This window comes from Spea bombifrons, chromosome 4 (genome assembly GCF_027358695.1).
Source record: "Spea bombifrons isolate aSpeBom1 chromosome 4, aSpeBom1.2.pri, whole genome shotgun sequence".
NCBI classification, from domain to species: domain Eukaryota; kingdom Metazoa; phylum Chordata; class Amphibia; order Anura; family Pelobatidae; genus Spea; species Spea bombifrons.
In genome coordinates, this window is record NC_071090.1 from 109,519,585 (window position 1) to 109,547,547 (window position 27,963).

At 41.3% G+C, this 27,963-nt stretch overlaps 1 protein-coding gene across 1 annotated transcript; it reads right to left on the reverse strand.

Annotated features, from left to right (window-relative positions):
* Positions 1-18,477: 18,477 nt before the first annotated feature.
* LOC128491660 (olfactory receptor 6B1-like) lies at positions 18,478-19,407 on the reverse strand. Its single transcript, XM_053463975.1, has one exon. It carries the CDS (start codon positions 19,405-19,407, stop codon positions 18,478-18,480), a length of 930 nt encoding a protein of 309 aa, XP_053319950.1.
* Between the last annotated feature and the right edge of the window lie 8,556 nt (positions 19,408-27,963).

Here is a 27,963-nt window from a genome sequence, read left to right on the forward strand (position 1 = left end):
AGTATGCAACATAACAAATTGACTAACAGAGACAACAGGTGAGGAGGGCCCTGCTCAAACGAGCTTACAGTCTCGAGGGATTTAGGGTGTATTACACAATAGGTAATACAAATAACTAGTGCCATTGTTAGGGATGGACTAGTAAAAGTATTACAGGAGAGGGACTAGGAAAGGTGAGCTAAAGGAATATGGGAGGGCGTTAATGTGCTATGTTGTGGATGAGCGGAAAGACCGGTTAGGAGTGTATTTAGAGATGAGTGAGGAGATGTAGGGAGGGGAACCACTGTGAAGGGCTTTGAAAGTAAGAGTGAGGATTTTGAAATGAATCCTGAAGCGTACAGGCAGCCAGTGAAGAGACTGACAGAGGGGAGAGACGTTAGTGAAGTGATGTGAGAGGAAGATAAGTCTGGCAGCAGCATTCATGGTGGCTTGTAGAGGGGTGAGACGGTTAAGAGGGAGACCAGCTAACACAGAGTTACAGTAATGAAGACGGGAGATAATCAGGGCATGGACGAGAGCCTTAGTGGCATGCTGTGTTAGGAAGGGACGGATGTGGGCAATGTTTTTAAGATGGAGGCGACAGTGTTTAGAGACAGACTGAATATGGGGTGTGAATGAAAGGTCGGAGTCAAGGGTGACACCAAGACAGCATGTATGAGTAGACGGAGATGGAGATGATAGCACCATTAACATTGAGGGAAATAGATGGGGGAATCTTAGCATTGGAGGGAGGGAAGATGAGGAGTTCAGTTTTGGAGAGCTTAAGTTTCAAGAAACGTACAGACATCTAGGTAGACAGAGATGCAAGGCAGTTCGTTACATGATCTAAGACAGAGAGAGAGAGAGATCAGGGGAGGATGGATAGATCTGGGTGTCATCAGTGTACAGGGGGTATTGAAAGCCAAAGGATGAGATCATTTTGCCAAAGGAGGAAGTGTAAAGAGAGAACAGAAGGGGTCCTAAAACTGAGCCTTGGGTACCCCAACTGAGCGAGGGAGGGGAAGTGTTACTGGAGACAGAGACTCTGAAGGTATGATCAGAGAGGTAGAAAGTGAGCCATGAGAGAGCAGTATCAAGGAGGCCAAGATCATGAAGCATTTGAAGGAGAAGAGGGTGGTCCACAGTGTCAAAAGCAGCAGTCCAGTAGGATTAGCTTGGAGTAGTGGCCCTTGGATTTAGCAGTGAGTAAGTCATTAGTAACTTTAGTAAGTGCGGTCTCAGTAGAGTGTTGAGGGCGAAAACCAGGTTGAAGAGGGTCAAGCAGGGAGTTGGAATCTAGAAACTTAGTTAATTGGATATAAACAATTCTTCCAAGTAGCTTGAAGGTGAAAGTAAGCAGAGAGATGGGTAGTTGGAGAGATCAGTCAGGCCGAGGGAAGACTTTTTCAATATAGGAGTAATGGTAGCATGCTTGAAGGACGATGGGATAGATCCAGTAATGAGAGAGAGGGTGAAGATATGAGTTACACTAGGGACAAGGGTAAATGAAAGAGACTTGGTGAGAGGAGTGAGGGGAGAAGATGTCAGTGAGTAGGGGGTGCATATTCAGATGGAGGGTGAGGGCTGGGCGGTGACTGTGCAGATATGTCATCTCTGATAGTTTAAGTTTTATTATTGAAGAATGTGGCAAAATCAGATGCATTAAGGTTAATGGAAGGGGTAGTAGGGATCGGTCGAAGCAGGGAATTCAAAGTATTAGGGTTGTGAGACAGGCAGGAGATGAGGAAGGTGAAATAGGTTCCTTTAGCAAGGTTGAGAGCAGAGTAGTAGGAACATAGCATAAATTTATAATGCGAAAGTCAGACATGGAATGAGGCTTTCGCCAACTATGTTCAGCAGTGCTATGTCTCCCCATCTCGGTCCAGGGTAGCCCAGTGACAATTCCACTATGTGGGCACATGAGAGTACTTTAAAAACCCAACCAAGTATTATTCAGATAGAAATGGACATGGAGAAGACTCAGGAGGACAGTGGGACCCTTGGTACAACTCCAGTGGTCTAAGTGGGGTTGTGCATGGTCGTATGAACTTGGAGACCCAGCTCTGCATGTTTTATTTATCAACCAGCTCATCCACCTCTACCTATTTAAAACAATGTCTGCATATAGGTTTGTGACACATATTGTCAACTTTCTGTAAGTATTAACAGCTAAAAGTGATCACTCTAGTACAGAGTACATTGGACATTTTAAATTGATGTCAAAGTAGTAACAATAATAATTATTATTATTATTATTTTTATTACTTTTAATTATACGTTGTAGGAACTTTTTATTTATATAAATAAATAGAATAGAATTATTGTTGCATTATTTGAAAAATCTTTTTTTGGTCAACAAAAATCAGTCGCAAAGATTGTCAATGAAAGCCTCCTAAAAGTCACCATCCACAGTATTACTGGTGGCATTAAATATAAAATCAATGATGACAGGATACCTGCAGATATTGGGCTTGTCTCAGTGACCTATCTTAAAGCTAGACCTTACGAGAAATTATTGTGTAATAAAAGCAGTGTGACGGGGACGACCTGTACCCCGATTGGATACACCCGCCAGACAATCCTTCCTTTTCCCCATGGCCATCGGGAACACAAAACCTCAACCGTCAGGTACACATGTGCTGTGTAAAGGACGCTCTATGGTTTGCCAGGAACCGCCTGGTGTTGAGGAGGGAGCATGTCACAGTCTGTGACTGCCGTAGGCTCATCCACAGCCTGCTGAGAGACTACTCTCTCAAGGACAGTCTAGAGGCTGAAGACTAGCCCCATTCTCCTCGGCCCCCTTTACTCTCCCCCTCACCCACCCTGACCATCCCATTCCCCATTTCCCCAGGCTGTGTTCCACTAATGTGCTAACCATATGTGCCATGTCTGGAATGTAATTGTACACTGCTTCTACTGAGCTTTCCATAAACTGAAGTCGTACTGAAACGTGCATTGCCCTATGCTGCGTTGCAGCACTGCTTATCGACTATCTGTACCAATGTAATATTGTCAAAACAAGCACAAAAATGTTTGTTTTAGCATAATCAGTTTTGTATAAATAAACTTAAGTGCAAAATTTGTCCCCCCCCTCAAAAAATGACTCAAGTCAGTCTGTGCCTGCGTTATTCGATCAGATGTCCACACAGTACCTGGACTTGTCCTGCCACTGGTAAGAAATGTCATCCTCTTCCTGGTGTTGTAACTGCCGCTGGGGAGGTCAGGTTCCTCCTTCTGCCGCTGGGGAGATGGACCGGCTGTTCCACCTCCCTGCTGCTGCTGGGTAGATGGCCCGGCTGCTGTATCTCCCTGAATCCCTGCAGCTTTGGCAGGTGCTGGACAGAGGCAAGTGATGCTCTGCCATGTTGCCAGTGCTTCAGCTGGGGCTAGGGAATCTTCTGGGCCAGCCTACCGCTGGGGAGGGAGGACAGGTCCCTCCACTCCCGGACTTGTTAGCTGCCGCTGGGGAGATGGGCCAGCACACGCATCTCCCTGGATCCCTGTAGCCATTTCAGGTGTGGGGCAGAGGCCAGCAGCGCTCTGCCCTGTTGCCAGCGCTTCAGCTGGGGCTAAGGGATCTGGACAGACTGCCCAGCATTCCAAGAACCGCAGTCTTATCCACCCCTCCTGGGTTAACATCCTTAGACAAAAATCTAATACATTCCCAGTCTCTGGATCCAGTCATGGAGCACAGTTGCACAGCTCCAGTATCGGATCTGGGCTAGCTACCCAGTATCCCTGTGATTCAGAGGTGGAGACCGCAGTCCCATCCACCTCTCCCAGGTCAACATCCTCGGAGGAATAATCCAAAAAATCTATGGTCACTGGGGCATATTGTTGAACACAGTTGAACAGTATTTTATATGCCTTCTCCAGTTCTCATTCCTGCGCATCTAAAAAGTCTAGATCATCTCCCAGTCCAAGTACATCGGGAAGGTCCAACTCTCTGTACTCAATCCGCCCCTTCGCTGTACTGCCAAAGTCCGGATCCTTCTGGAGACTGTCCCATATTAATCCCAGGCCTTCAAGGTCATAGCCCTGTGTGGGCTCTGTACCATCCAGCCACGAACACTCCTGGGCTACATACCATCCCATGTCATCTCTGTTTGGAACAGCCCATCCAACTTGGACACCCATTCCCCCCTTGGGTTGCTCTCCCACAAACAGCATTCGTGAGTTCAGCTGGAACCAGTACATGTCCTCACCGGCTGAGGGACACTTACCCTGGTAGTCCTGTTCCAATTGAAGAGCCTCCAACCAGAGCTGCCGACGGATATGATCCCTGCAAAGCAGCTCGTCCTCAGCCAATACAGGTCCATCAGGTCGGACCCATGCCTCCTGCATACAGCATCCGGACTCCATCTCCTGAGCTGAGGATCCTGGCCTAGCTCCTCCTCTGTTCACAGGGTGACCAATTCTGGTGGTGGTTTGGATGTTCCACTTGGTAGGAAGCATCCCACTGCTGCCACCAATGTGATGGGAACTACCTGTACCACAACTGGGTACACCCACCAGATGATCCTTCCTTCTCCACATAACCACAGCAAACATGAAACTTCAACCGCCAGGCAGGAATAGCAACAAAGACAACAAGAATCATAGCCTCACAGCAGTATACAGAAGTAGAGTAATACAGCAATTTACCCCATTAACAAAACAAGACCCACATTAAAGCAAAACAAAAACTAACTTTATTGAGGAAGCAATCGCCACCAGCCTCCAAGAGCTTTTCAATAAGGTGGTGGTGAGCTACAACCAGCATGCATCACAACATATGTAAAACTATATGCAGATCATATGCAAATTAGTTATAACAGCACTCAAAAAGCACATGAACACAATCCTGCCATCAGAACCAATAATACTGGTCAGACAGGAAGGAGGAAGGGAGCTCCGGCTGTCTCACTGCTGATATCCTGTACCCCTAATCAGATACAGGATGACTTAAACATAAATCCAAGCAAAGGAACCAGATATTGCGCTGTAATTAGTGGCCACTGTCGCCTGCTGGAAGTATGTAATGCACTCCAAGGGTCCACCGTCTATCATGGGAAATATAGCCTCCAGCCCAAGTCCATGACAAGCAGAGTCACTAATAATTATTTTTCACATTTCAGGGCACAAAGGCACCAAATAAGGACTAACTTACCGCTCAGATCCAAGCAGGATCATTGCTTAATTACAGCCATTCTTCTACTCTTTCCATTTCAAGTTTTAGGCAACTACAATTAAGTCGATTGAAAAATGTTGTCAATATGGTGTCCTGGGGACTACGTTTTCAGTCGTTTTTTCCCCCAATTATTTTTAGATTTATGTGTGTGGTGGGACGGTGGCAAGAAAAGTTTTTGGGAATAGGTGTTAATATTTTCTATTTTCTCCTCCAGGAGGCCTGTTTAAACATAGTTGATACCAGGGAGAAGAAAGAAGACACAAAGAGTAAAGAGAAGATGTGGAGACATGAACACGGAAGCGGCCGGATGAGAAGGTAGGGAGACATTGTCAGAGAACGTATCCAGAGAGCATAAGAGAGTGAATGAGAGTGTGAGAGCATGAGAAAGAGTGAGACCGTCAATGAGAACGCAAGAGTGTGAGTAAGAGGGAGTGTGAAAAACCAACGGAAAAAAATGAAAATTCGGAGTTGTCCCTCCTTGTATTCGGACATTCATACAAATTCACACAAATCAGTCAAAGTCTAAAATCCAACATACGTAAGCGATACTTCAATACACTTTAAATTGCATAAATAATACAAAAAAAATGTCTTTATGTCAAGATTTGATATGAATGTCTCAACGAAATCTGGTATTTATTATGCTTCTTGACATTTAAGATTATAATATAATAAAGTTCCTAATGTGTGGGGTGACTGGTAATCCTTTTATTGTAATGTTTTGCTTCAGCTAATATGTTTTGGTGTTTTTGCAGGTTATAGATACTGACTGGATATTTCTGATCTCGCCTTGTCTAGAGTTTGGAGGACTGAAGAGGACAACATAACCTGAGAACAGTCACTTTTAGATGATCTCCATTACTTTTCTTCTTTATAACAATCACTACCCTTAACTTTGTCTTGGTTTAAAACCCAATTATCAGCTTATCCCTATGTGTCTGGAGAAACATATTGCATTCACAACAGAATATTACACTAACGGGCTGGAAATACTGGCCTTCAGAGACGATTGTGATTTTAGGTAAATTCATTCAGTTTAAATATTTCCTGTATTCTAGTTTGTTAAATATGATTGAAACGAACCGGACAAAACTGACGGAGATTCTGCTGTTGGGCTTTCAGAATCCTCCAAATTATAACTCTGCTTTATTTCTTCTGTTCCTTGTGACCTACATCTTTATATTAGTCGGGAACCTGATGATTATTATATTGGTGTCAAAGGTTCAGAGTCTGAAATCTCCCATGTATTTCTTCCTCACTCAGTTATCATTGTGTGATATCCTTTTATCTACAGATATTCTCCCTGTGATGCTCCATGTTGTAATTAATGGAGGAAGCGCCATACATTTCAATATCTGCATCACACAGTTTGGCATTTATGGTGTTTCAGAAGGTACGGAGTGCTATATTCTCGCAGTGATGTCCTACGACCGGTATTTGGCCATCTGCCGTCCCCTGCATTACACGTCCATCATGAGTTTTAGGCTCTGTTTCCAATTCACTCTTTTTTGTTGGGCTTTACCAAGTCTAATAACATTTACGATTACACCACTGCTTTCATCTTTACAGTTCTGTGGTCATGTTATTGACCATTATTTCTGTGATTTTCTTTTCCTTATAGAGTTGTCTTGTACAAAGCATACTGCTGCTGAACAATTAGATTTTCTGATAGGCATACCATTCTTAGGTGTCCCTTTTTTCTTTATTATTTTTACTTATGTCTCCATTTCTATCACAATCCTTGGAATTTCCTCCAGCACCGGGAGGCAGAAAGCCTTCTCCACCTGCAGCTCTCACCTGACTGTAGTGTGTGTCTTTTATGGGACGCTAACATTAGTTTATATTGCACCTACCAAAGGATATTCCTTTAATGTTAGTAAGGTTTTGTCTCTTCTGTTTACAGTGATCTGCCCATTTTTTAACCCAATTATATATAGTCTTAGGAATCAAGATATCAAAATAGGTTTGAAAAAGTTGTTATTAATTACCCTACCAGGGATTTAGACTAAAGATCAGAAAATCAATTACCCTAGCAAGCTACCTACCTTCTTTTTTAGAACCATTTATATAACACGGTGTCTTTACATTTGTTTATTATTATTATTATTATTAATATTAATATTATTATTATGCTTCCCATGAGTCAATGAGTAAAAGCCTGCAAATGACAAAAATAATCACTTATCTATTGAATAAAATATCCTAAAATGATCAGGGAAGCTACTGATTCTCAATCTTGGTCCTTGGAAAGGGGTGAGTGTGTGTCAGTGTATGGTTTCAGAAGGTATGTGTAAGTGTATTGTTATAGAGTGAGAGGCATTGACTAAGGATGGACCAGATCAGATGTCCACCGGTCTTGCACACAACTTGACTCGGTTGAGGGTTGACCAGCCCCTCCTACAACACAGGTGCCTCATTAATAGTGTCCAAAAAGGCTTTCAATTGCATGAGAGTCTCATTTGGGTTAAGATGCAGTGCAGTCTCACTGATTCAGCTCCTTGGTGAGCAATATAGCCATGTGTAACTTCCACCGTTTGCTGTTAGGAATTATCTTCACTCTGTGCTGCTCGTTTCCTGCTTCCAACCACTAGTGGCCGCTATTGTCACTCTGAAGCACTCATTATCAAGTCCAGCTGCACTCAGACCTGATTGCCATCACCAGGAAACAAGGTGCACCATGACATCACAGCCTTTATAAACCTGCCCAGCCCTTCAGTCTGGGCCTTGATATTGATGTTAACCCCTTAAGGACCAGGCTGTGTTTTACCTTTTGTACCATTGGGACCGAGGCTGTTTTAACACTTTTGCGGTGTTCGTGTTTAGATGTAATTTTCTCTTCACTCATGTGAACCCACACAAATTATATGTTGTTTTTTTCAGGACAAGAAGGGCTTTCTTCAGATACCATTGTTTTAATCATATTATCTAATTTCACCCATTTTCTCTCCGGAGCGGTCACAGCCCACCCAAAGGTAAGTGTTTGGTGTCGCTGGATGCCTCCTGATCGAGACATTCCAGCGACACCATTGACGTTTAGGAGGTGATCTTTGATCGCCTCCTAAACGCTTTTAAAACGGGCGTCCGCCGCCATACAATGTATGGCGGCTGTTGATGCCCCGGGGAGGGGCCAGACATGGCCCATCATGCCGATCTCGGTGTTGCTGAATGCCTCGACATCGAGGCATTACAGCAACACCGTTTAAGCTTAGAAAGTGATCGTTGATCACTTTCTAAGCTTGTTTAAGTCTCATGACGTGTCAGGCACGTCATCGGTCATTAAGTAACCGTTTTGCATGACGTGCCTGACCCGGCAATGGACGTTAAGGGGTTATAGGACTGTCTGTTTGGTTCCTGCTTCGGTTCCTGCTTTGGTTCCTGATCTGTTCCTGTGTTGTGGCCAGCACTCCACAAGGGGACTCCCAAGCTGAGTACCCTGCAAGTGGGATTACCTGTCGCATGTGCCCCATCCAGAGGGCTTCCTGCCGTGTGTGCCCCATCCAGAGGGCTTCCTGCCGTGTGTGCCCCATCCAGAGGGCTTCCTGCCGCGTGTGTCCCATCCAGAGGGCTTCCTGCTGCGTGTGTGCCCCATCCAGAGGGCTTCCTGCCGTGTGTGCCCCATCCCGAGGGCTTCCTGCCGCGTGTGTCCCATCCAGAGAGCTTCCTGCCGCGTGTGCCCCATCTAGAGGGCTTCCAGCCAAGAGACTTTCCCTGTTTATATGTCGTACCATCATCTGCAATACAACTATTATCAGCATCTTCTGTCTGTGATTTATTTCCTGCGCCTGTCTGTACCAACCCCAAGCCCCTCGTATCCCCTGCACCTGGGCTCCTATTAGACCTGCTCACCCGGTCCGTGACACCATGGAAAATTAGATAGGATGCGCTAAACTTGGGTTACTTTGACATAGTGGCGGACTATGTAATACATGGCCATATAATAAGACGGACTACCCAATATTTATGCCTTAGGTGTTTTTATAGGTTGATGCCAGAGGAGGCCCCTGCAGGCGACCAATAGAGTCGCTCGCACAAACCTATAGATTTCCGCTCCCGTTAACCAGGGAGATTAGTAGATTAACAAAGATGAACAAATTGTGTGTCTTTGTCTTCATATACATTTTGCCGTCGCCATGTTCGTTCGGTATTCGGGCTGAACAATGAAAACAAACATTTTCATGTTCGCCCGAATACGAATGCACAAGTCTAATAAACATGGAGCACAGCTCACTCTCACGTGTTTCCAGACATTCTTTCTTTTACATTTCCTGCTCCCTGAAAATTCTGCCTTTCTGAATTCTTTTTTACTTTTGACACAATTATTCTTCTTCTTATTATTATTATTATTATTATACCAAAGTATAGATGCTTTTTTACTAATAGATTAGATGTTTTGTATAGGTTGTATTTAAAACATAAGAAACTTCAGGTTAGTAGAGTTCAAAAATGACTATGATGTCTTGGGATGTGTGGAGTTATTATTGTCGCACCACCTGGAGTTCTCTCTGTGATACACATCCCTGGAGTTCTTTACAGAAATTATGTCATGTATGTTACACAGTATAAAGACCTCCGCAGCAGGTATTGACTGTGTATTCCTGTTAGAGCCCAGGCCAGTAGGCCAGTCCACTCCATAGGTTCTTTTTTTATTAGGAATTGCTTCCTCCACCCTACTCTTTATGAACCACTGTGCACCAGCATAGTGCCAACATCTAGCTTTGAACCCACGTGCACCTAAATTTGTATTAGAATTGCTGCTTACTTTCTCCTGCTTGGATTTCTACTTCTAACTGGATTCCAGTATTAACCTGTGGACTGTTTGGCTGCTGGGTCTTGCTCTTCCTCCTGCTAGGACATCTGTTTCTTGCCTGCTGAGGGATTCCACCAGACTTGCTGGACAGCTTTTGATTGGTCCTGTTACTAATCTTGTTGAGACACCGCTACTGTCTACTCTACTTACTGATTGAACCCCTGCAAGGACTCAGGCTCCAAGGTCACAAGTCAGTGTTATATCTCACCATCTCTGTCCAGGGTAGCCCAGTGACAATTCCACTCTGATTCTACTACAGAAACTATGCGGGCACATGAGAGTACTTAAAAAACCCAGCCAGGTATTATTCAGTTAGAAATGGACATGGAGATGACTCAAGAGGAAGGTGGGATCCCTGGTACAATGCCAATGGTCTATGTGGGGTTGTGCGTGGTCGTATGAACGTGGAGTATGACTTAGACCCAGCTCTGCACATTTTATTCCACAACCAGCTCACCCATCACTACCTAAAATGTTAAAAACAATGTCTGCATATAGGTTTGTGAAACATATTGTCCACTTTCTGTAAGTATTAACAGCTAAAAAGTGGTCACTCTAGTATGCAGTACATTGGACATTTTAGATTGATGTCAGCAGGACAAAACATTATATGTAGAATTTGTAGTTTTGTATATGATGGTTTCTGCTGTAAAACAAATAATTAATATCGTTTAATAAAAGTCAACATCCACAGTATTACTGGTGGCATTAAATATAAAATCAATGATCACAGGATACCAGCAGATGATGGGCTTGTCTCAGTGACCTTACGAGAAATGATTGTGCAATAAAAGCAGACTCACTATTTTTTTCCCAAATTTCAGGGCAAAAAGGCACCAAATAAGGACTAACTAACTGCTCAGATCCAAGTAATCATTTAGCGGGATCATGGCTATTCTTCTACTCTTTCCATTTCAAGTTTTAGGCAACTACAATTAAGTCGATTGAAAAATGTTGTCAATATGGTGTCCTGGGGATCTAGTTTTCAGTCTTTTTTTTCCAATTATTTTTATATTTATGTGTGTGGTGGGACTTTGAAGAAAAGTTTTTGGGAATACGTGTTGATATTTTCTATTTTCTCCACCCTTTTGTGGAAGCGATCCAGGAGGCCTGTTTAAACAGAGTTGATACCAAGGAGAAGAGGGAGAAGAAAGAAGACACAAAAACAAGAAGAGCAAAGAGAAGAAGTGGAGACATGGACACGGAAGCGGTCAGATGAGACGGTAGGGAGACATTGTCAGAGAACGTGTCAGAGAGCATAAGAGAGTGAATGAGAGCATGAGAAAGAGTGAGACCATCAATGAGAACGCAAGAGTGTGAGTAAGCGAGGGAGTGTGAAAAAACAACGAAAATTCGGAGTTGTCCCTCCTTATATTCGGACATTCATACAAATTCACACAAATCACACAAAGTCTAAAATCCAACATATGTAACAGATACTTCAATACACTTTACAATCCCATAAATAATACTAAAAAAATAGTCCTTATGTCAAGATTAAACTATGAATGTGTCAAGAACATCTGGTATTAATTATGCTTCTTGATAATTAAGATTATAATATCATATAATAAAGTTCCAAATGTGTGGGGTGACTGGTCATCCTTTTTGGTGTTTTTGCAGGTTATAGATACTGACTGGATATCTCTGATCTCGCCTTGTCTAGAGTTTGGAGGACTGAAGAGGACAACATAACCTGAGAACAGCCGCTTTTAGATCATCTCCATTACTTTTCTTCTTTATAACAATCACTACCCTTAACTTCGTCTTGGTTTAAAACCCAATTATCAGCTTATCCCTATGTGTCTAGAGGAACATATTGCATTCACAACTGAATACTACAGTAACGGGCTGGAAATACTGGCCATGAGAGTAGTAATTCCTGTATTCTAGTTTGTTAAATATGATTGAAACGAACCGGACAAAACTGACGGAGATTCTGCTGTTGGGCTTTCAGAATCCTCCAAATTATAACTCTGCTATATTTCTTCTGTTCCTTGTGACCTACATCTTTATATCAGTCGGGAACTTGCTGATTATTATATTGGTGTCAAAGGTTCAGAGTCTGAAATCTCCCATGTACTTTTTCCTCACTCAGTTATCATTGTGTGATATCCTTCTATCTACAGACATTGTCCCTGGGCTGCTCCATGTTGTAATTAATGGAGGAAGCACCATATATTTAAATATCTGCATCACACAATTGGAAATTTATTGTGTTTCAGAAGGTACAGAGTGCTACATTCTCGCGGTGATGTCCTACGACCGGTATTTGGCCATCTGCCGCCCACTGCATTACACGTCCATCATGAGTTTTAGGCTCTGTTTCCAATTCACTCTTTTTTGTTGGGCTTTATCAAGTATAATAACACTTACAATTACACCACTGCTTTCATCTTTACGGTTCTGTGGTCATGTCATTGACCATTATTTCTGTGATTTTGTTTCGCTTCTAGAGTTGTCTTGTACAAAGCATACTGCTGCTGAACTTGTAGATTTTGTAATAGGCATACCATTCTTAGGTGTCCCTTTTTTCTTTATTATTTTTACTTATGTCTCCATTTCTATCACAATCCTTGGAATTTCCTCCAGCACCGGGCGGCAGAAAGCCTTCTCCACCTGCAGCTCTCACCTGACTGTAGTGTGTGTCTTTTATGGGACGCTAACATTAGTTTATATTGCACCTGCCAAAGGATATTCCTTTAATGTTAGTAAGGTTTTGTCTCTTCTGTATACGGTGATCTGCCCATTTTTTAACCCAATTATATATAGTCTTAGGAATCAAGATATCAAAATGGGTTTGAAAAAGTTGCTATCAATTAGCCTACGAGGGATTTAGAATAAAGCTCAGGAAATCAATTACCCTACCAAGCTACTGTAATGGACATGGATTGCATCGTCCATTATTAGTGATTCATGTCATAGATGCAATATCTGTATCTCCTTTTGGATAAACCATTCCCCTAACTGTGGAATACGTTACATTTCCAATTATTTCTATTGTATAAAAAGTACATTACCTCTATCACCAGGTACTCAGTACCTATTATTGTAAGTTAAAAAACAACGACTGAAGGATTACCCTTAACTCTTCTATATGAAACTGTTATCTTGAGCCATTTTAGACACTGAAGCGTAAAGGAGTCATTTGGAATGCCGATTTGGAATCCTCTCTAAAGTTAAGGAGAATATAATTGTTGACTGTCTGTAATTTTGTTATGGTAACCTTTTCGATATATTGTTTTTACCGCCAGAGGTATTAATAAAGTATATCATTACATATCATAATGTCTCTTGGTATTCGTCTTTACATAATTTAACTGTATTCTCGAATCAAATAAATTTATTGTTGTATTGTTAGATGTGTTTTGTCAAAATTGTAGATTAAATATTAGCATAATTTTGCATAAACAGGCCACGACCACAACAAGCTGCCTACCTTCTTTTATTTAGAAGCATGTATGCACCACTGTGTCTTTACATTTGATTTATTAACAGAATATGATATATGTGAAAACAGAGAGAAAGATTGGCTTTTGCTGTTTGACCCAGATTGTTATAAAGTAAGAAAACTCATTATTGGTTTAGTTATCTTATGAGGTAACTTAATGATTCGAAGTAAATTACAATGCAGAAGATGAAAACGATTTATTATTTTTATATTATACTTCCCAAGAGCAAAGAGTGAAAGCCTGCAAATAACAAAAATAATATATTATCTTTTGAATAAATATCCTAAATTGATCAGAGAAGCTATTGGTTCTCAATCTTGGCCCATGGAAATGGTATAAGAGTGAGAGTGTGTGCGTGTATGGTTTTAGAAGGTATGTGTAAGTGTATTGTTATAGAGCGAAAGTCTATGCATGTAGTGTATGATGTGAGGGTGAGTGTATGTTAGTATATGATGCTAGCATGGTGATAGAGAGTATATGTATGTGGTATTGTATGGCGTTAGAACGAGTGCTTGTATGTGTACATGTTAAGAGTATATGTGTTAGTATATGGGAACTAAGGATGCCAATCTGTAGGGGGAATGTTTCACTGCCCTCTTCGCATGCTCCCTGGTGTGGAAGTACTCCAAGAGTCCAGAATAATGGAGACAGATCCATGGAGAAAGAAGTGCAGAAATAAGAATGGAAGCTGCAGAGAAGGAGAAGCAGAGGAGCGTGGTTGTCGGAGAAGGTAAGGAGACATTGAGAGAGGGTATAAGTAAAGTACTATGGGCCAGTTTGTAGTGCCAATTAGTTGATGCCAGAGGAGGCCCTGCTGCCGACCAATAGAGTTGCTCTCACAGCCCTTTAATTCCTGACGGCGAACCTACTCCTATTAACCCCTGCGATGCTGCATAGATAAGGTAGGCTAGACGGGGAAGGGACCAGGGAGATTAGTAAACAAAGATGAACATGAATATTCTTTTGTTCGTATGTTCGGTATTCGGGCTGAACAATGAAAATGCATCCTTCGTGTTCGTTTTCACGTTCGCCAGAATATGAAGGCACAAGTCTAGAAACTACTAGACTTGTGCATTCGTTTTCGGGCGAACATGAAGAGTCAGTTTTTTGTTCGTTCTGAAGAAACGTAGACGAGAATACAGTGCGTGATCGTCTTTGTCTACTAATCTCCCCGGTCCCTTCCCCATCTAGCCTACCTTGTTTTCACGGCATCGCGGGAGTTGACTGAAGCGGAAATCCACAGGTTCGTCGTCAGGGGTTTCAGGGCAGCATTCTGTCCAAAGATATATTAGCCATATGTGGCAGTGTGCTCATTGTCATTTATTAATTATTTAAATAAAATATATTCCCATGATCCGCTGGTCTCCCCGCTGCAACAGTTAAATGCCCGCACTCGCGGACATTAATTCTGTCGAACTTGCAAACTCTTTTTTTCTATTTATTTTGGATATTTTTTGTATTAAACCATTACACGAAAGGATCATGGGAATATATTTTATTTGAATAAATGCAAATGAGTACACTAGCATATATGGCTAGTATATGTTCGGACAGAATGCTGCCCTCTGTTGGTAAGATACATTAAGTAGTATAATAACTTTGGATTTCAAGCATATGGAACAATGCTACTCAATGTATAACCAATAGAGGGCAGCATTCTGTCCGAACATATATTAGCCCTATGTAGCAGTGTGCTCATTTGCATTTATTCAAATAAAATATATTCCCATGATCCTTTCGTGTAATGGTTTAATACAAAAAAACCCCACAATCAACAGAAAAAAAGAGTTTGCAAGTTCGACAGAATTAATGTCCGTGAGTGCGGACATTTAACTGTTGCAGCGGGGAGACCAGCGGATCATGGGAATATATTTTATTTAAATAATTAATACATGAAAATGAGCACACTGCCACATATGGCTAATATATCTTCGGACAGAATGCTGCCCTCTGTTGGTTTTACATTGAGTAGCATAATATTCTGCCCGAGAATATATTAGCTATATATGGTAGTGTGCTCATTGGTCGCCAGCAGGAGGCCCCCTGCTGTCGACCAATAGAGTTGCTCATACGGACATTTAAACTCCTGGCGCCAGAGCTGCTGCGGTACGCGTTAACCCCGTATTAACCCCTTAACCGGAAAAAACTAAGAAAAAACGAACACGAAGACAGGAAAAGATTTTTTTTTTGCCGAAGACGAGCACGAAGACGAAGAGCCCCCTTTGGCCGACCTGGGTCATTGACACCTGTCCCTCAGAGGCCAGAATGATAAATTCTGGCCTCTGAGGATGCTGCTTTTGGACGCATGGTTCTGCAGGCAGTAGTTACTAGACTTGTAATGTTTTGCAAATCTAGTTAGGTGAGGCAGCCGCAGCTTCCGGCCAGGAGGGGGCAACAGATCTAGTATAATGGGTTACAATAGAGAATGGAGGAGAGAGCTGCCAAAACATAGGATTGTTTAATAGTCTCTTTTAGCCACAAAGTCATAGATGACCTGGAAACGCTAAATCCCATGAAGAAAAGAGCACCTGAAGCAGGTTAAGGGTAAAAAAAAAAAAAAGAGCGATCAAAAAGCTAAGCCTCGCCAATTGAGACGTTAAGGCCGCAAGTCCCTACACGTTCTGGTTTACAATATAAGGTAGAGAGGTCCAAAGTAGGGACAGGTGTCAAGCACCACCCTACTCAGCCTGGACTATGTAGTAATTATATACCCTCAGGTTTATCTGCAAACACAAGTGGCCATCCTTCTCACTCTAGAGCACCCAGAACTAATTACTAGGAACAGCTGAACCTTGTTACCTGAGTTGAGCCCTGCCTTTATATACCTGCTCTGCTCCTCAGACAGGACCTTTGCATTGCAGCGTGACCGGCTTGTTACTGTGGCTCTGCACCTGGTCCTGGATTGTTCCTTGTATCCTGTTCCTGACCGTCAGTTCCTGACTGTCACGGAAGTGGGTCCATACAGACGACTGTAATGATCCAGGTCGCCCAAAGATGGTGTTCCGGAGTTGGACAGGGCCTCGGACACTTCTCCTTTAAGCAAGGACAGGACATCTTAACTGGGACATGCGGAGAGGAGAGAGGAACCGAAATCCTCAGATGATTCAGGGAAAAGAGGGCAAAGGTACATAAGAGACAGACAAACATGAATACAGGAAACTGTCTAGGACTATGTGATAACAATTGGAGATTCTGTCACATCATATGGCCATATTATGCTTAGCCCACCACTACGCCAAAGTACTCCAATATTCGGTGGGTCCTAGCACTAAATCCTGCCTACTGAATAACTAAAGCTGAAACTGAGCATTGAATCTAAACACAAAACCAAGAAGGACATACCTTTAGACTGCTGATTGAGACAAAAATTACAAACGGGTGGGGCACACCTTATAAAGGAAACAGAGTTGAAGCAAAGAGCAGAACTGGAATCAAGGAATCAGAAGCACAGAACAGAGCATTTGAAAATCCAGGAATGGATTACAGCAAAAAAGAACTGTAGCAATACAGGGGAAATCAGAGAAATACAGCTCCACAGCCTGGATGGACCCTTGACCCCGCTAGATATATTGACCTCTCTTCTGCCTACCGTTACTGGCGTTTCTAAGTACAGCTACACAGAGCGAGCCCCCACCAGATTAGCCCTGCCAGTGCGCATGCCATCTGCCACGCTAGTGGGCTTCCTGCCGTCTGCCCTGCCAGTAGGCTTCCTGCCGTTCAACCTGCTTGAGAACCTCCGAGCCATGTGTCTTCACTACAGCTGCCTTTTCCTCGCTACCGCTCCCTTTATTCTTTGTTCCCAGTCCTGCTTTGAGTATTAATACATACAACCGCTACATAAAGAGAGTATCGAGTGAGTAGTGATGGTACAATTTAGATTGCAAACAAAATATAGAGGAACCTGAAGAATTATGCAAGAGATTTAAAAAACTGTTGACCCGTACCCCTCCCCCTCACTAATATACACCCGACTAACTAGTAGATATTGGTTTTGCTCCTCTACTCTGCTAATAATCAAACCAAGAGGATGACGCAAGATCAGGTTCCCTTTGATCTACAGTTTATGGTCCCCTAGATTGTCATATGAATTGCAAAGGTGTGTTTAAATAATAAAAAATACATTGCTTTTTTAATCCCTACCCAACCCTCCCAACCTGACTATGGCCCACCCTTAACCCTTAGCTAACTAATACCGTAGATAATTCCAAAAACATAAACAGACCAACAATGATGATGATAGAAAAATGGATCTGTCATCAAAGAAAGGGTGTTACTTCATTCTTAAAGAGGAATCTTTGTTGGGGATCAAAATAAGGAAAAATAAAATGGTGAGGTGAGTGCGGGGGTGGAGATGTTTAAACATTATTAATATAGGTCCATATTTGTAAAACATGTGTATGTATGTGTTGAGTCTACCCAAATGGTAAATGCATCCCAATCTCAAAATTTGCTGCAAGCAATAGTATCCCGACACTCGGAGAAAAGGAGAAAGCCCGGCAGGAATGGTGCTGGGCTTTACCTGATCGTTCCCATAGCTTGGCAGATACAACTTGGATGTTTGATGACAATAGGTAGATTTAAACTTGAAGAATCATACGCGGCACATATTATGATGATATCTCAAGCTCTGATGGAATATCTGCACAATATTCTTGCTTCAAATTGGCACGCGTAGTCTTTTGGCTCCCTCTGCGTTGTGATCTGTAGATCCACCAGTGTATGTGGAGATGCCTAGGGTCGCCAAGTCGAGGGGGGGGTGACCCGTAAGCCTCTTTGCCAAGTCAGGTGAACTTGGTCAGGTACAGTTTTGTTTAGACCCAAATCCTCCGCAGCCCACATATTTAGAACCGCACGGTGGATGACAGTGTGGAAGAGCAACCTCCACTCCAGGCCTGGTACTGGAAACGGGACATCTGCTCCTGTGGATCATAGTAAAGTTGGTAGCGCCAAATAGCAGCAAATCCAAAATCTAGACACTAAGCTGTTGGTAAAAGCCTCATGAAGGGCTGATATTTCACCCTTTATAACTATAGAAGGCTAGCGATGGAGTTGGAACAAGAGGAGCTATTCTATAAAGCATTTGATATAAACTTTTTCAGATGTTGTTTGATCTCTTGATTCCTAAGACTGTATATAAATGGGTTAGCAAACGGGCAGAGAACTGTATAGAGAAGAGATGCTATCTTTTTGATATTAAATAGATTAAGCCATTTAGATGGAGCTATATACACAATTGTTTCAGTCCCATAAAAGGCAGACACTACAATGATGTGAGAGCTGCAGGTGGAGAAGGCTTTCTGCCTCCCGGTGCTGGAGGAAATTCCAAGAATGGTGATAAATATGGAAACATAAGTGAATATAGTAAAGGAAAAGGGGACAAACACAGCCGGTATAGCTAGAACAAAGTCTACAAGTTCAGCAACAGTATGCTTTGTACATGACAGCTCTAGGAGGGGAGCAAGATCACAGAAGTAATGGTCAATGACATTACCACAGAACATTAAAGCAGAAACCAGGGGTGCAAAACTAAATGTTATTATACATCCAAAAAGCCATGAAAACACAATGAGTTGGAAACACAGCCTAGAACTCATGATGGACGTGTAATGCAATGGGCGACAAATGGCCAAATACCGGTCGTAGGACATCACTGTGAGAAGGAAGCACTCTGTACCTTCTGAAACACAAAAAAAGTAAAACTGAGTGATGCAGCCATTGAAAGATATTGTGGTTCCTCCATTAATTATAACATGGAGCATGTTGGGGGATATATTTGTGGTCAGAAGGAGATCGCACACCGATAACTGAGTGAGGAAGAAATACATGGGAGATTGGAGACTCAGAAACTTTGCCACCAATATAATAATCAGCAGGTTCCCGACTAACGTCAAGATGTAGATCACAAGGAACAGAACAAACAGAATAGATTTTAAAATCTTCGGAGTTTGAAAACCCAAAAGCAGAATCTCCACCACTTTTGTCTGATTTGTTACAAACATATTTCCCAGAAACAGAAAAGATCCAATAAAATGTTCTTGTAATGTTTGACCGGGTACCTAATACAGTAGCATTAAGGCGTCCTTCTAGTGGTTGCCTTCTACTGATCTTGCATGTGGGAGAAAAATGAATCTAATAGTTGAAAGAGAGTAGTAAATCGTCCATCAGATATCGAGAAAAACCAGGAAGACTATGCTGTTTCGTTCAAACCTTAGAGAACTGGAAAAAAACTTGTAAACCAAACACTTCTAGCAGTGGTTCTTCAGGATGCTAAGATTGGAGATAAAAAAAACACTAACTAACAAACAATAACTAACAGTACAAAGTCAATCAACATAAACATAGAGTTAACTACAATATGCACCAAACAGCATTTAGAAGATATATTGGTATACTATGACACCAAAGTGCCCAACAGTTATCTCCATTATATAATATTACAATATATGTATTGCATAAATTACATCATCGATTACATTAGTGATCACACTAAATTTCCAGTTTCTTCATTTTGTATTGGTATCCAGTCAATTTGGCCGAATCCTGATTTGTTTTGCAGTTAGAAGGGTAAAGTCGGGTTGTCGGCTGCACATTTAGTGGAAAAGTGAGGCTTGTGTTTTTGTGAACTCGTTTTTTTGGGGGGTGTTTTATATTTTTATTTCTTATAATCAATAACAAATATGTATGGTTTTAGTGTCACAATTCCAGGACAGGTTTTGTGGATATGTCTGGATAGGGACATGTCTGAATCAGAATAGTTTGGGGCATTTTTCACCCAAAAACAAAATTTGTTGCCCGGTGCCAAGAAGGGCGGGGGGATGGAGGAAGAAAGAAGACAGAAGAAGCGAGAGAAGAAGCGGAGCTGTGGAAAAGGTGACAAGGTCGTGGAAGAATGTAGGGAGACAGCGTGAGAGAGTGAATGAGAGTGGAAGAGTGTGAGTTTAGGTAAAACACATATTAAGGTATTTGTCACAAAACAAATTTAATTAATTAATTAACTATTTTTTCATAATTTGTATTTGTCAATTCCTTCTGTTAAAAATAAAGAAAAAAAATAAAAAAAAATCTGTATTGTAAATAATAATAATAATAATAATAATAATACCAATACTGCATACGTGCCAAGTTAGACCCCATCATGAGTACAGAGTGTTCTTATTTTTAAAAAAAATTGTAAATTCTAAATATCACCATTAAATTAAAACGGATTTAAAGTACTGGAGGAATATTGCCATACAGCAAGAAGAATACGAATGTAATATTCTATAATATTTCCCTGGTAATAACATAAATATTGATAGCTTCAAAAATCACAGAAAAAGTTTTATTACATGGAAATGTATATACACTGACATGAGTTATTCATTAAAAGCGAGGAATTTTATACTTGATTTGAGACCAAAGAAACATATTGCTAGACAGACACCAAAAGGAGTCATGTATAAGTTTGTATGCATATTTCTACAAAAAACACAAGAGTCATTTAGTCAGCTTATTCCTCTGTTTAAGACCGAAAATACAGAAACTTGATAAACCTACCGGCTTGACCTATCCTCTTATGTCATCATGTAGAAGGATAACAATAACAAATTCCACACATATATGAAAAAAAAGCAAGCAATGAACGCTCAGTAAATGCTTTAGAGGTCTTTATAGTGTGCAGAACACATGACATCATTTCTGATGAAGTCAGGAAAGCCCAGGGAATTTCAGGAAAGGCATCTGGGTATAGCTATAATGGGAATACACAGCCTGGTATGGCTTAACTCTTGCTCTACTGCAATGACGGAGGCCATTAAATTTAGAAAATCTGTACAACATGGCAGTAATTATAGCAGGCCATGCCAGAAACCAGGCCAGACCCCTCATGAAACGGCTGTAAAAAAAATAATTAATATAGTTTAATAAATGCTAACAATAAAGGCCTCCTAAAAGTCAACATCCACAGTATTACCAATGGCATTAAATATAAAATCAATGATCACAGGATACCGGCAGATGATGGGCTTGTCTCAGTGACCTTACGAGAAATGATTGTGTAATAAAAGCAGACTCACTATTTTTTTCCCAAATTTCAGGGCACAAAGGCACCAAATAAGGACCAACTAACTGCTCAGATCCAAGTAATCATTTAGCGGGATCATTGCTATTCTTCTACTCTTTCCATTTCAAGTTTTAGGCAACTACAATTAAGTCGATTGAAAAATGTTGTCAATATGGTGTCCTGGGGATCTAGTTTTCAGTCTTTTTTTTCCAATTATTTTTATATTTATGTGTGTGGTGAGACTTTGAAGAAAAGTTTTTGGGAATACGTGTTGATATTTTCTATTTTCTCTACCCTTTTGTGGAAGCGATCCAGGAGGCCTGTTTAAACAGAGTTGATACCAAGGAGAAGAGGGAGAAGAAAGAAGACACAAAAACAAGAAGAGCAAAGAGAAGAAGTGGAGACATGGACACGGAAGCAGTCAGATGAGACGGTAGGGAGACATTGTCAGAGAACGTATCAGAGAGCATAAGTGAGTGAATGAGAGTGTGAGAGCATGAGAAAGAGTGAGTCCGTCAATGAGAGCTCAAGAGTGTGAGTAAGATGGAAAAACCAACAAAAATAAATGAAAATTCGGAGTTGTCCCTCCTTATATTCGGACATTCATACAAATTCAGACATATCAAATAGTCTTTATGTCAAGATTAAACTATGTATGTGTCAAAAAAATCTGGTATGAATTATGCTTCTTGATAATTAAGATTATAATATAATAAAGTTCCTAATGTGTGGGGTGACTGGTCATCCTTTTATTGTAATGTTTTACTTCAGCTAATACTTTTTGGTGTTTTTGCAGGCTATAGATACTGACTGGATATCTCTGATCTCGCCTTGTCTAGAGTTTGGAGGACTGAAGAGGACAACATAACCTGAGAACAGCCGCTTTTAGATCATCTCCATTACTTTTCTTCTTTATAACAATCACTAACCTTAACTTCGTCTTGGTTTAACACAACCCAATTATCAGCTTATCCCTATGTGTCTAGAGGAACATATTGCATTCACAACTGAATACTACAGTAACGGGCAGGAAATACTGGCCATGAGAGTAGTAATTCCTGTATTCTAGTTTCTAAAATATGATTGAAACGAACCGGACGAAACTGACGGAGATTCTGCTGTTGGGCTTCCAGAATCCTCCAAATTATAACTCTGCTTTATTTCTTCTGTTCCTTGTGATCTACATCTTTATATTAGTCGGGAACCTGATGATTATTATATTGGTGTCAATGGTTCAGAGTCTGAAATCTCCCATGTATTTCTTCCTCACTCAGTTATCATTGTGTGATATCCTTCTATCTACAGATATTGTCCCTGGGATGCTCCATGTTGTAATTAATGGAGGAAGCGCCATACATTTCAATATCTGCATCACACAGTTTGGCATTCATGGTGTTTCAGAAGGTACGGAGTGCTATATTCTTGCGGTGATGTCCTACGACCGGTATTTGGCCATCTGCCGCCCACTGCATTACACGTCCATCATGAGTTTTAGGCTCTGTTTCCAATTCACTCTTTTTTGTTGGGCTTTATCAAGTATAATAACATTTATGATTACATACCTGCTTTCATCTTTACAGTTCTGTGGTCATGTTATTGACCATTATTTCTGTGACTTTCTTTTCCTTCTAGAGTTGTCTTGTACAAAGCATACAGCTGCTGAACAATTCGATTTCGTGATAGGCATACCCTACTTAGGTGTCCCTTTTTTCTTTATTATTTTTACTTATGTCTCCATTTCTATCACAATCCTTGGAATTTCCTCCGGCACCGGGAGGCAGAAAGCCTTCTCCACCTGCAGCTCTCACCTGACTGTAGTGTGTATCTTTTATGGGACGCTAACAGTAGTTTATATTGCACCTACCAAAGGATATTCCTGAAATGTTAGTAAGGTTTTGTCTCTTCTGTATACGGTGATCTGCCCATTTTTTAACCCAATTATATATAGTCTTAGGAATCAAGATATCAAAATAGGATTCAAAAAGTTGTTATTAATTAGCCTACCAGGGATTTAGACTAAAGCTCAGAAAATCAATTACCCTAGCAAGCTACCTACCTTCTTTTTTAGAACCATTTATATACCACGGTGTCTTTACATTTGTTTATTATTATTATTATTATTATTATTATTATTATTATTATTTTTATTATTATTATTATGCTTCCCATGAGTCAACGAGTAAAAGTCTGCAAATGACAAAAATAATCTCTTATCTATTGAATAAAATATCCTAAAATGATCAGGGAAGCTATTGATTCTCAATCTTGGTCCATGGAAAGGGTTATAAGATTGAGTGTGTGTCAGTGTAAGGTTTTGGAAGGTATGTGTAAGTGTATTGTTATACAGTGAGAGGCATTGACTAAGGATGGACCAGATCAGATGTCCACCAGTCTTGCACACAACTTGACTCAGTTGAACAGCCCCTCCTACAACACAGGTGCCTCGTTAATAGTGTCCAAAAAAGGCTTTCAATTGCATGAGAGTCTCATTTGGGTTAAAATGCAGTGCAGTCTCACTGATTCAGCTCCTTGGTGACCAAAAGAGCCCTTCGGGTTCGTTTTCATGTTCGCCCGAATACGAATGCACAAGTCTAATAAACATGGCATAAAAACGTTGGTCACGAATGTGGTAAAACCACCGGTCAAAACACACAGACAATTCTCTAAGGCCGAATTTTTGAAATTTTTTTTGCCATATTTGCATCATATGGTCAAAAATTATTAAAAAAAAAAAAAAGTTTTCATTCCAAATGTTTATATATAGTCTTTTTTCGTTGATGAAAACAATTCGATTCGAACAATTATGTCTACTTGTGTTACTTGTGGTCCTAAGTTTGGAGATACCAGGTTGTAGATTTAGGGGGGTAGCCTAGAATGGCTGTGTTCCCAATTGTTAATGGAGTGGTAGCTGTGTTAGTGTGTAAACAGCCGGAGAAACCTTTCAGGAGGGATAATCTGATAACCAACGTGCAGATGAGTGGCCAGAACCCAGATTAAATGACCGTCACAAGCCATGTGCTTTGAGAATTCACATCATATTATGCATGTAGAGCTTTAAACACAAAGCCGGTGTTTCACCCAACGTCTGATAAAGCCAACCAAGAACAAAATTAAGGGGGATTAGCAACCAAAGCATAGACACATTATGGTCTATTCACTAAACAGACTGCTTGGTGGCATAGAACCTACCAATGTCCTGATACCCCTTCACTTGCCCAATGGAGTGGAAAATTCATCTTCAGCATGGAAGTGATACCGCCTAGTCTTTGCATGGAAACATTTTAACTTCATGTCGACAAAGTTGAGTTTGTTTTGATGATTTTGTAGATTAATAAAATAATGATTGTAGATTTATTGGGGCACACTTTTTATTATTTCACTAGAATCAGGACCAGTCTTTATACTTTGAAGGGATGAAGCACGGCTCACTCTCACGTGTTACCAGACATTCTTTCTTTCAACTTTCCTGTTCCCTGAAAATTCTGCCTTTCTGAAAAAATGTTTACTTTTGACACAATTATTATTATTATTATTATTATAGCAAAGTATAGATGCTATTTTACCAATAGATTAGATGTTAGTACAGTTCAAAAATGACTACGATGTCTTGGGATGTGTCGAGTTATTATTGTCGCACCACCTGGAGTTCTCTCTGTGATACACATCCCTGGAGTTCTTCACAGAAATGATGTCATGTATTTTACACAGTATAAAGACCCCCGCAGCAGGTATTGACTGTGTATTCCTGTTACAGCCCAGGCCAGTAGGCCAGGCCACTCCATAGATTCTTTTTATTAGGAATTGCTTCCTCCACCCTACTCTTTATGAACCACTGTGCACCAGTACAGTGCCAACATCTAGCTTTGAACCCACGTGCACCTGAATTTGTACTAGAATTCCTTCTTACTTTCTCCTGCTTGGATTCCTACTTCCAACTGGATTCCAGTATTAACCTGTGGACTGATTGGCTGCTGGGCCTTGCTAGGCAGCTTTTGATTGTTCAAGAACTGCTACTGTCTACTCTACTTACTGATTGAACCCCTGCAAGGACTCGGGCTCCAAGGTCACAGGTCAGTGTTATTATTATTATTATTATTATTTGTTTTATATAGCGCCATTAAATTCCGTAGCGCTGTACAATGGGTAGACAGGACATAACAAGTAGTATGTAACATAACAAATTGACTAACAGAGACAACAGGTGAGGAGGGCCCGGCTCAAACAAGCTTACAGTCTAGAGAGATTTAGGGTGTATTACACAATAGGTAAAAGGTAAAAGTGCCGTTGTTAGAGATGGACCAGCCACACTAGTAAAAATATTGCAGGAGAGGGACAAGGAAAGGTGAGCTAAAGAAAAATGGGAGGGCGTTAATGTGCTATGTTGTGCTATGTGGATGAGCGGAGAGAATTGTTAGGAGTGTATTTAGAGATGTGTGAGGAGATGTAGGGAGGGGAACCACTGTGAAGGGCTTTAAAAGTAAGAGTGAGGAGTTTGAAATGAATCCTGAAGCACACAGGCAGCCAGTGAAGAGACTGACAGAGGGGAGAGACGTTAGTAAAGCGATGTGAGGGGAAGATAAGTCTGGCAGCAGCATTCATGGTGGATTGTAGAGGGGTGAGATGGTTAAGAGGGAGACCGGCTAATCAAGACGGGAGATAATGAACAAGAGCCTTAGTGGCATGCTGTGTTAGGAAGGGACAGATGCGGGTAATATTTTTAAGATGGAGGTGACAGTTTTTAGAGACAGACTGAATATGGGGTGTGAATGAAAGGTCAGAGTCAAGGGCGACACCAAGACAGCTTGCATGAGTAGATGAGTAGATGGGGAGATTATAGCATCATTAACATTGAGGGAGATAGATGGGGAAATCTTAGCATTGGAGGGAGGGAAGATGAGGACTTCAGTTTTGGAGAGCTTAAGTTTCAAGAAACGTACAGGCATCTAGGTAGACAGAGATGCAAGGCAGTTTGTTACATGATCTAAGACAGAGGGAGAGAGAGATCAGGGGAGGATAGATAGATCTGGGTGTCATCAGTGTACAGGGGGTATTAAAAGCCAAAGGATGAGATCAGTTTGCCAAAGGAGGAAGTGTAAAGAGAGAACTGAAGGGGTCATAAAACTGAGCCTTGGGTACCCCAACTGAGCGAGGGAGGGGAAGTGTTACTGGAGACAGAGACTCGGAAGGTACGATCAGAGGTAGGAAATGAGCCATGAGAGAGCAGTATCAAGGAGGCCAAGATCATGAAGCATTTGAAGGAGAAGAGGGTGGTCCACAGTGTCAAAAGCAGCAGTCCAGTAGGGTTAGCATGGAGTAGTGGCCCTTGGATTTAGCAGTGAGTAAGTCATTAGTAACTTTAGTAAGTGCAGTTTCAGTAGAGTGTTGAGGGCGAAAACCAGATTGAAGAGGACCAAGCCGGGAGTTGGAATCTAGAAACTTAGTTAATTGGATATAAACAATTCTTCCAAGTAGCTTGGAGGTGAAAGTAAGCAGAGAGATGGGACGGTCGTTGGAGAGATCAGTCAGGTTGAGGGAGGACTTTTTCAAGATAGGAGTAATGGTAGCATGCTTGAAGGACGATGGGATAGATCCATTAATGAGAGAGAGGTTGAAGATATGAGTTACACTAGGGAAAAGGGTAGATGAAAGAGACTGGGTGAGATGGGAAGGGATGGGGTCAAGGGGGCATGTGGTTGGACAAGAGGAAAGAAGAGCATGTACATCCTCTTCAGTGACAGCAGAGAAATTAGTTAATGTAGTGTAGGGGAAGAGGTCAATGGGAAGGGGGGTGCATATTCAGATGGAGGGTGAGTGACTGTGCAGATATGTCATCTCTGATAGTATGAGTTTTATTATTGAAGAATGTGGCAAAGTCAGATGCATTAAAGTTAATGAAAGGGGTAGTAAGGATCAGTCAAAGCAGGGAACTGGAAGTTGTGAGACAGGGAGGAGATGAGGAAGGTGAAATAGGTTCCTTTAGCAAGGTTGAGAGCAGAGTAGTAGGAACATAGCATTCATTTATAATGCAGAAAGTCAGACATGGAATGAGACTTTCGCCAACTACGTTCAGCAGTGCTATGTCTCCCCATCTCGGTCCAGGGTAGCCCAGTGACAATTCCACTCTGATTCTACTACAGAAACTATGTGGCCACATGAGAGTACTTTAAAAACCCAACCAAGTATTATTCAGATAGAAATGGACATGGAGAAGACTCAGGAGGACAGTGGGACCCTTGGTACAATGGCAGTGGTCTATGTGGGGTTGTGCGTGGTCATATGAAATTGGAGTATGACTTAGACCCAGGTCTACACGTTTTATTCCACAACCAGCTGACCCACCTTTACCTATTTAAAACAATGTGTGCATATAGGTTTGTGACACATATTGTCAACTAAACGTAAGTATTAACAGCTAAAAAGTGATCACTCTAGTACAGAGTACATTGGACATTTTAAATTGATGTCAGGAGGACTAAACATTGTATGTAGAATTCATAGTTTTGTATATGATGGT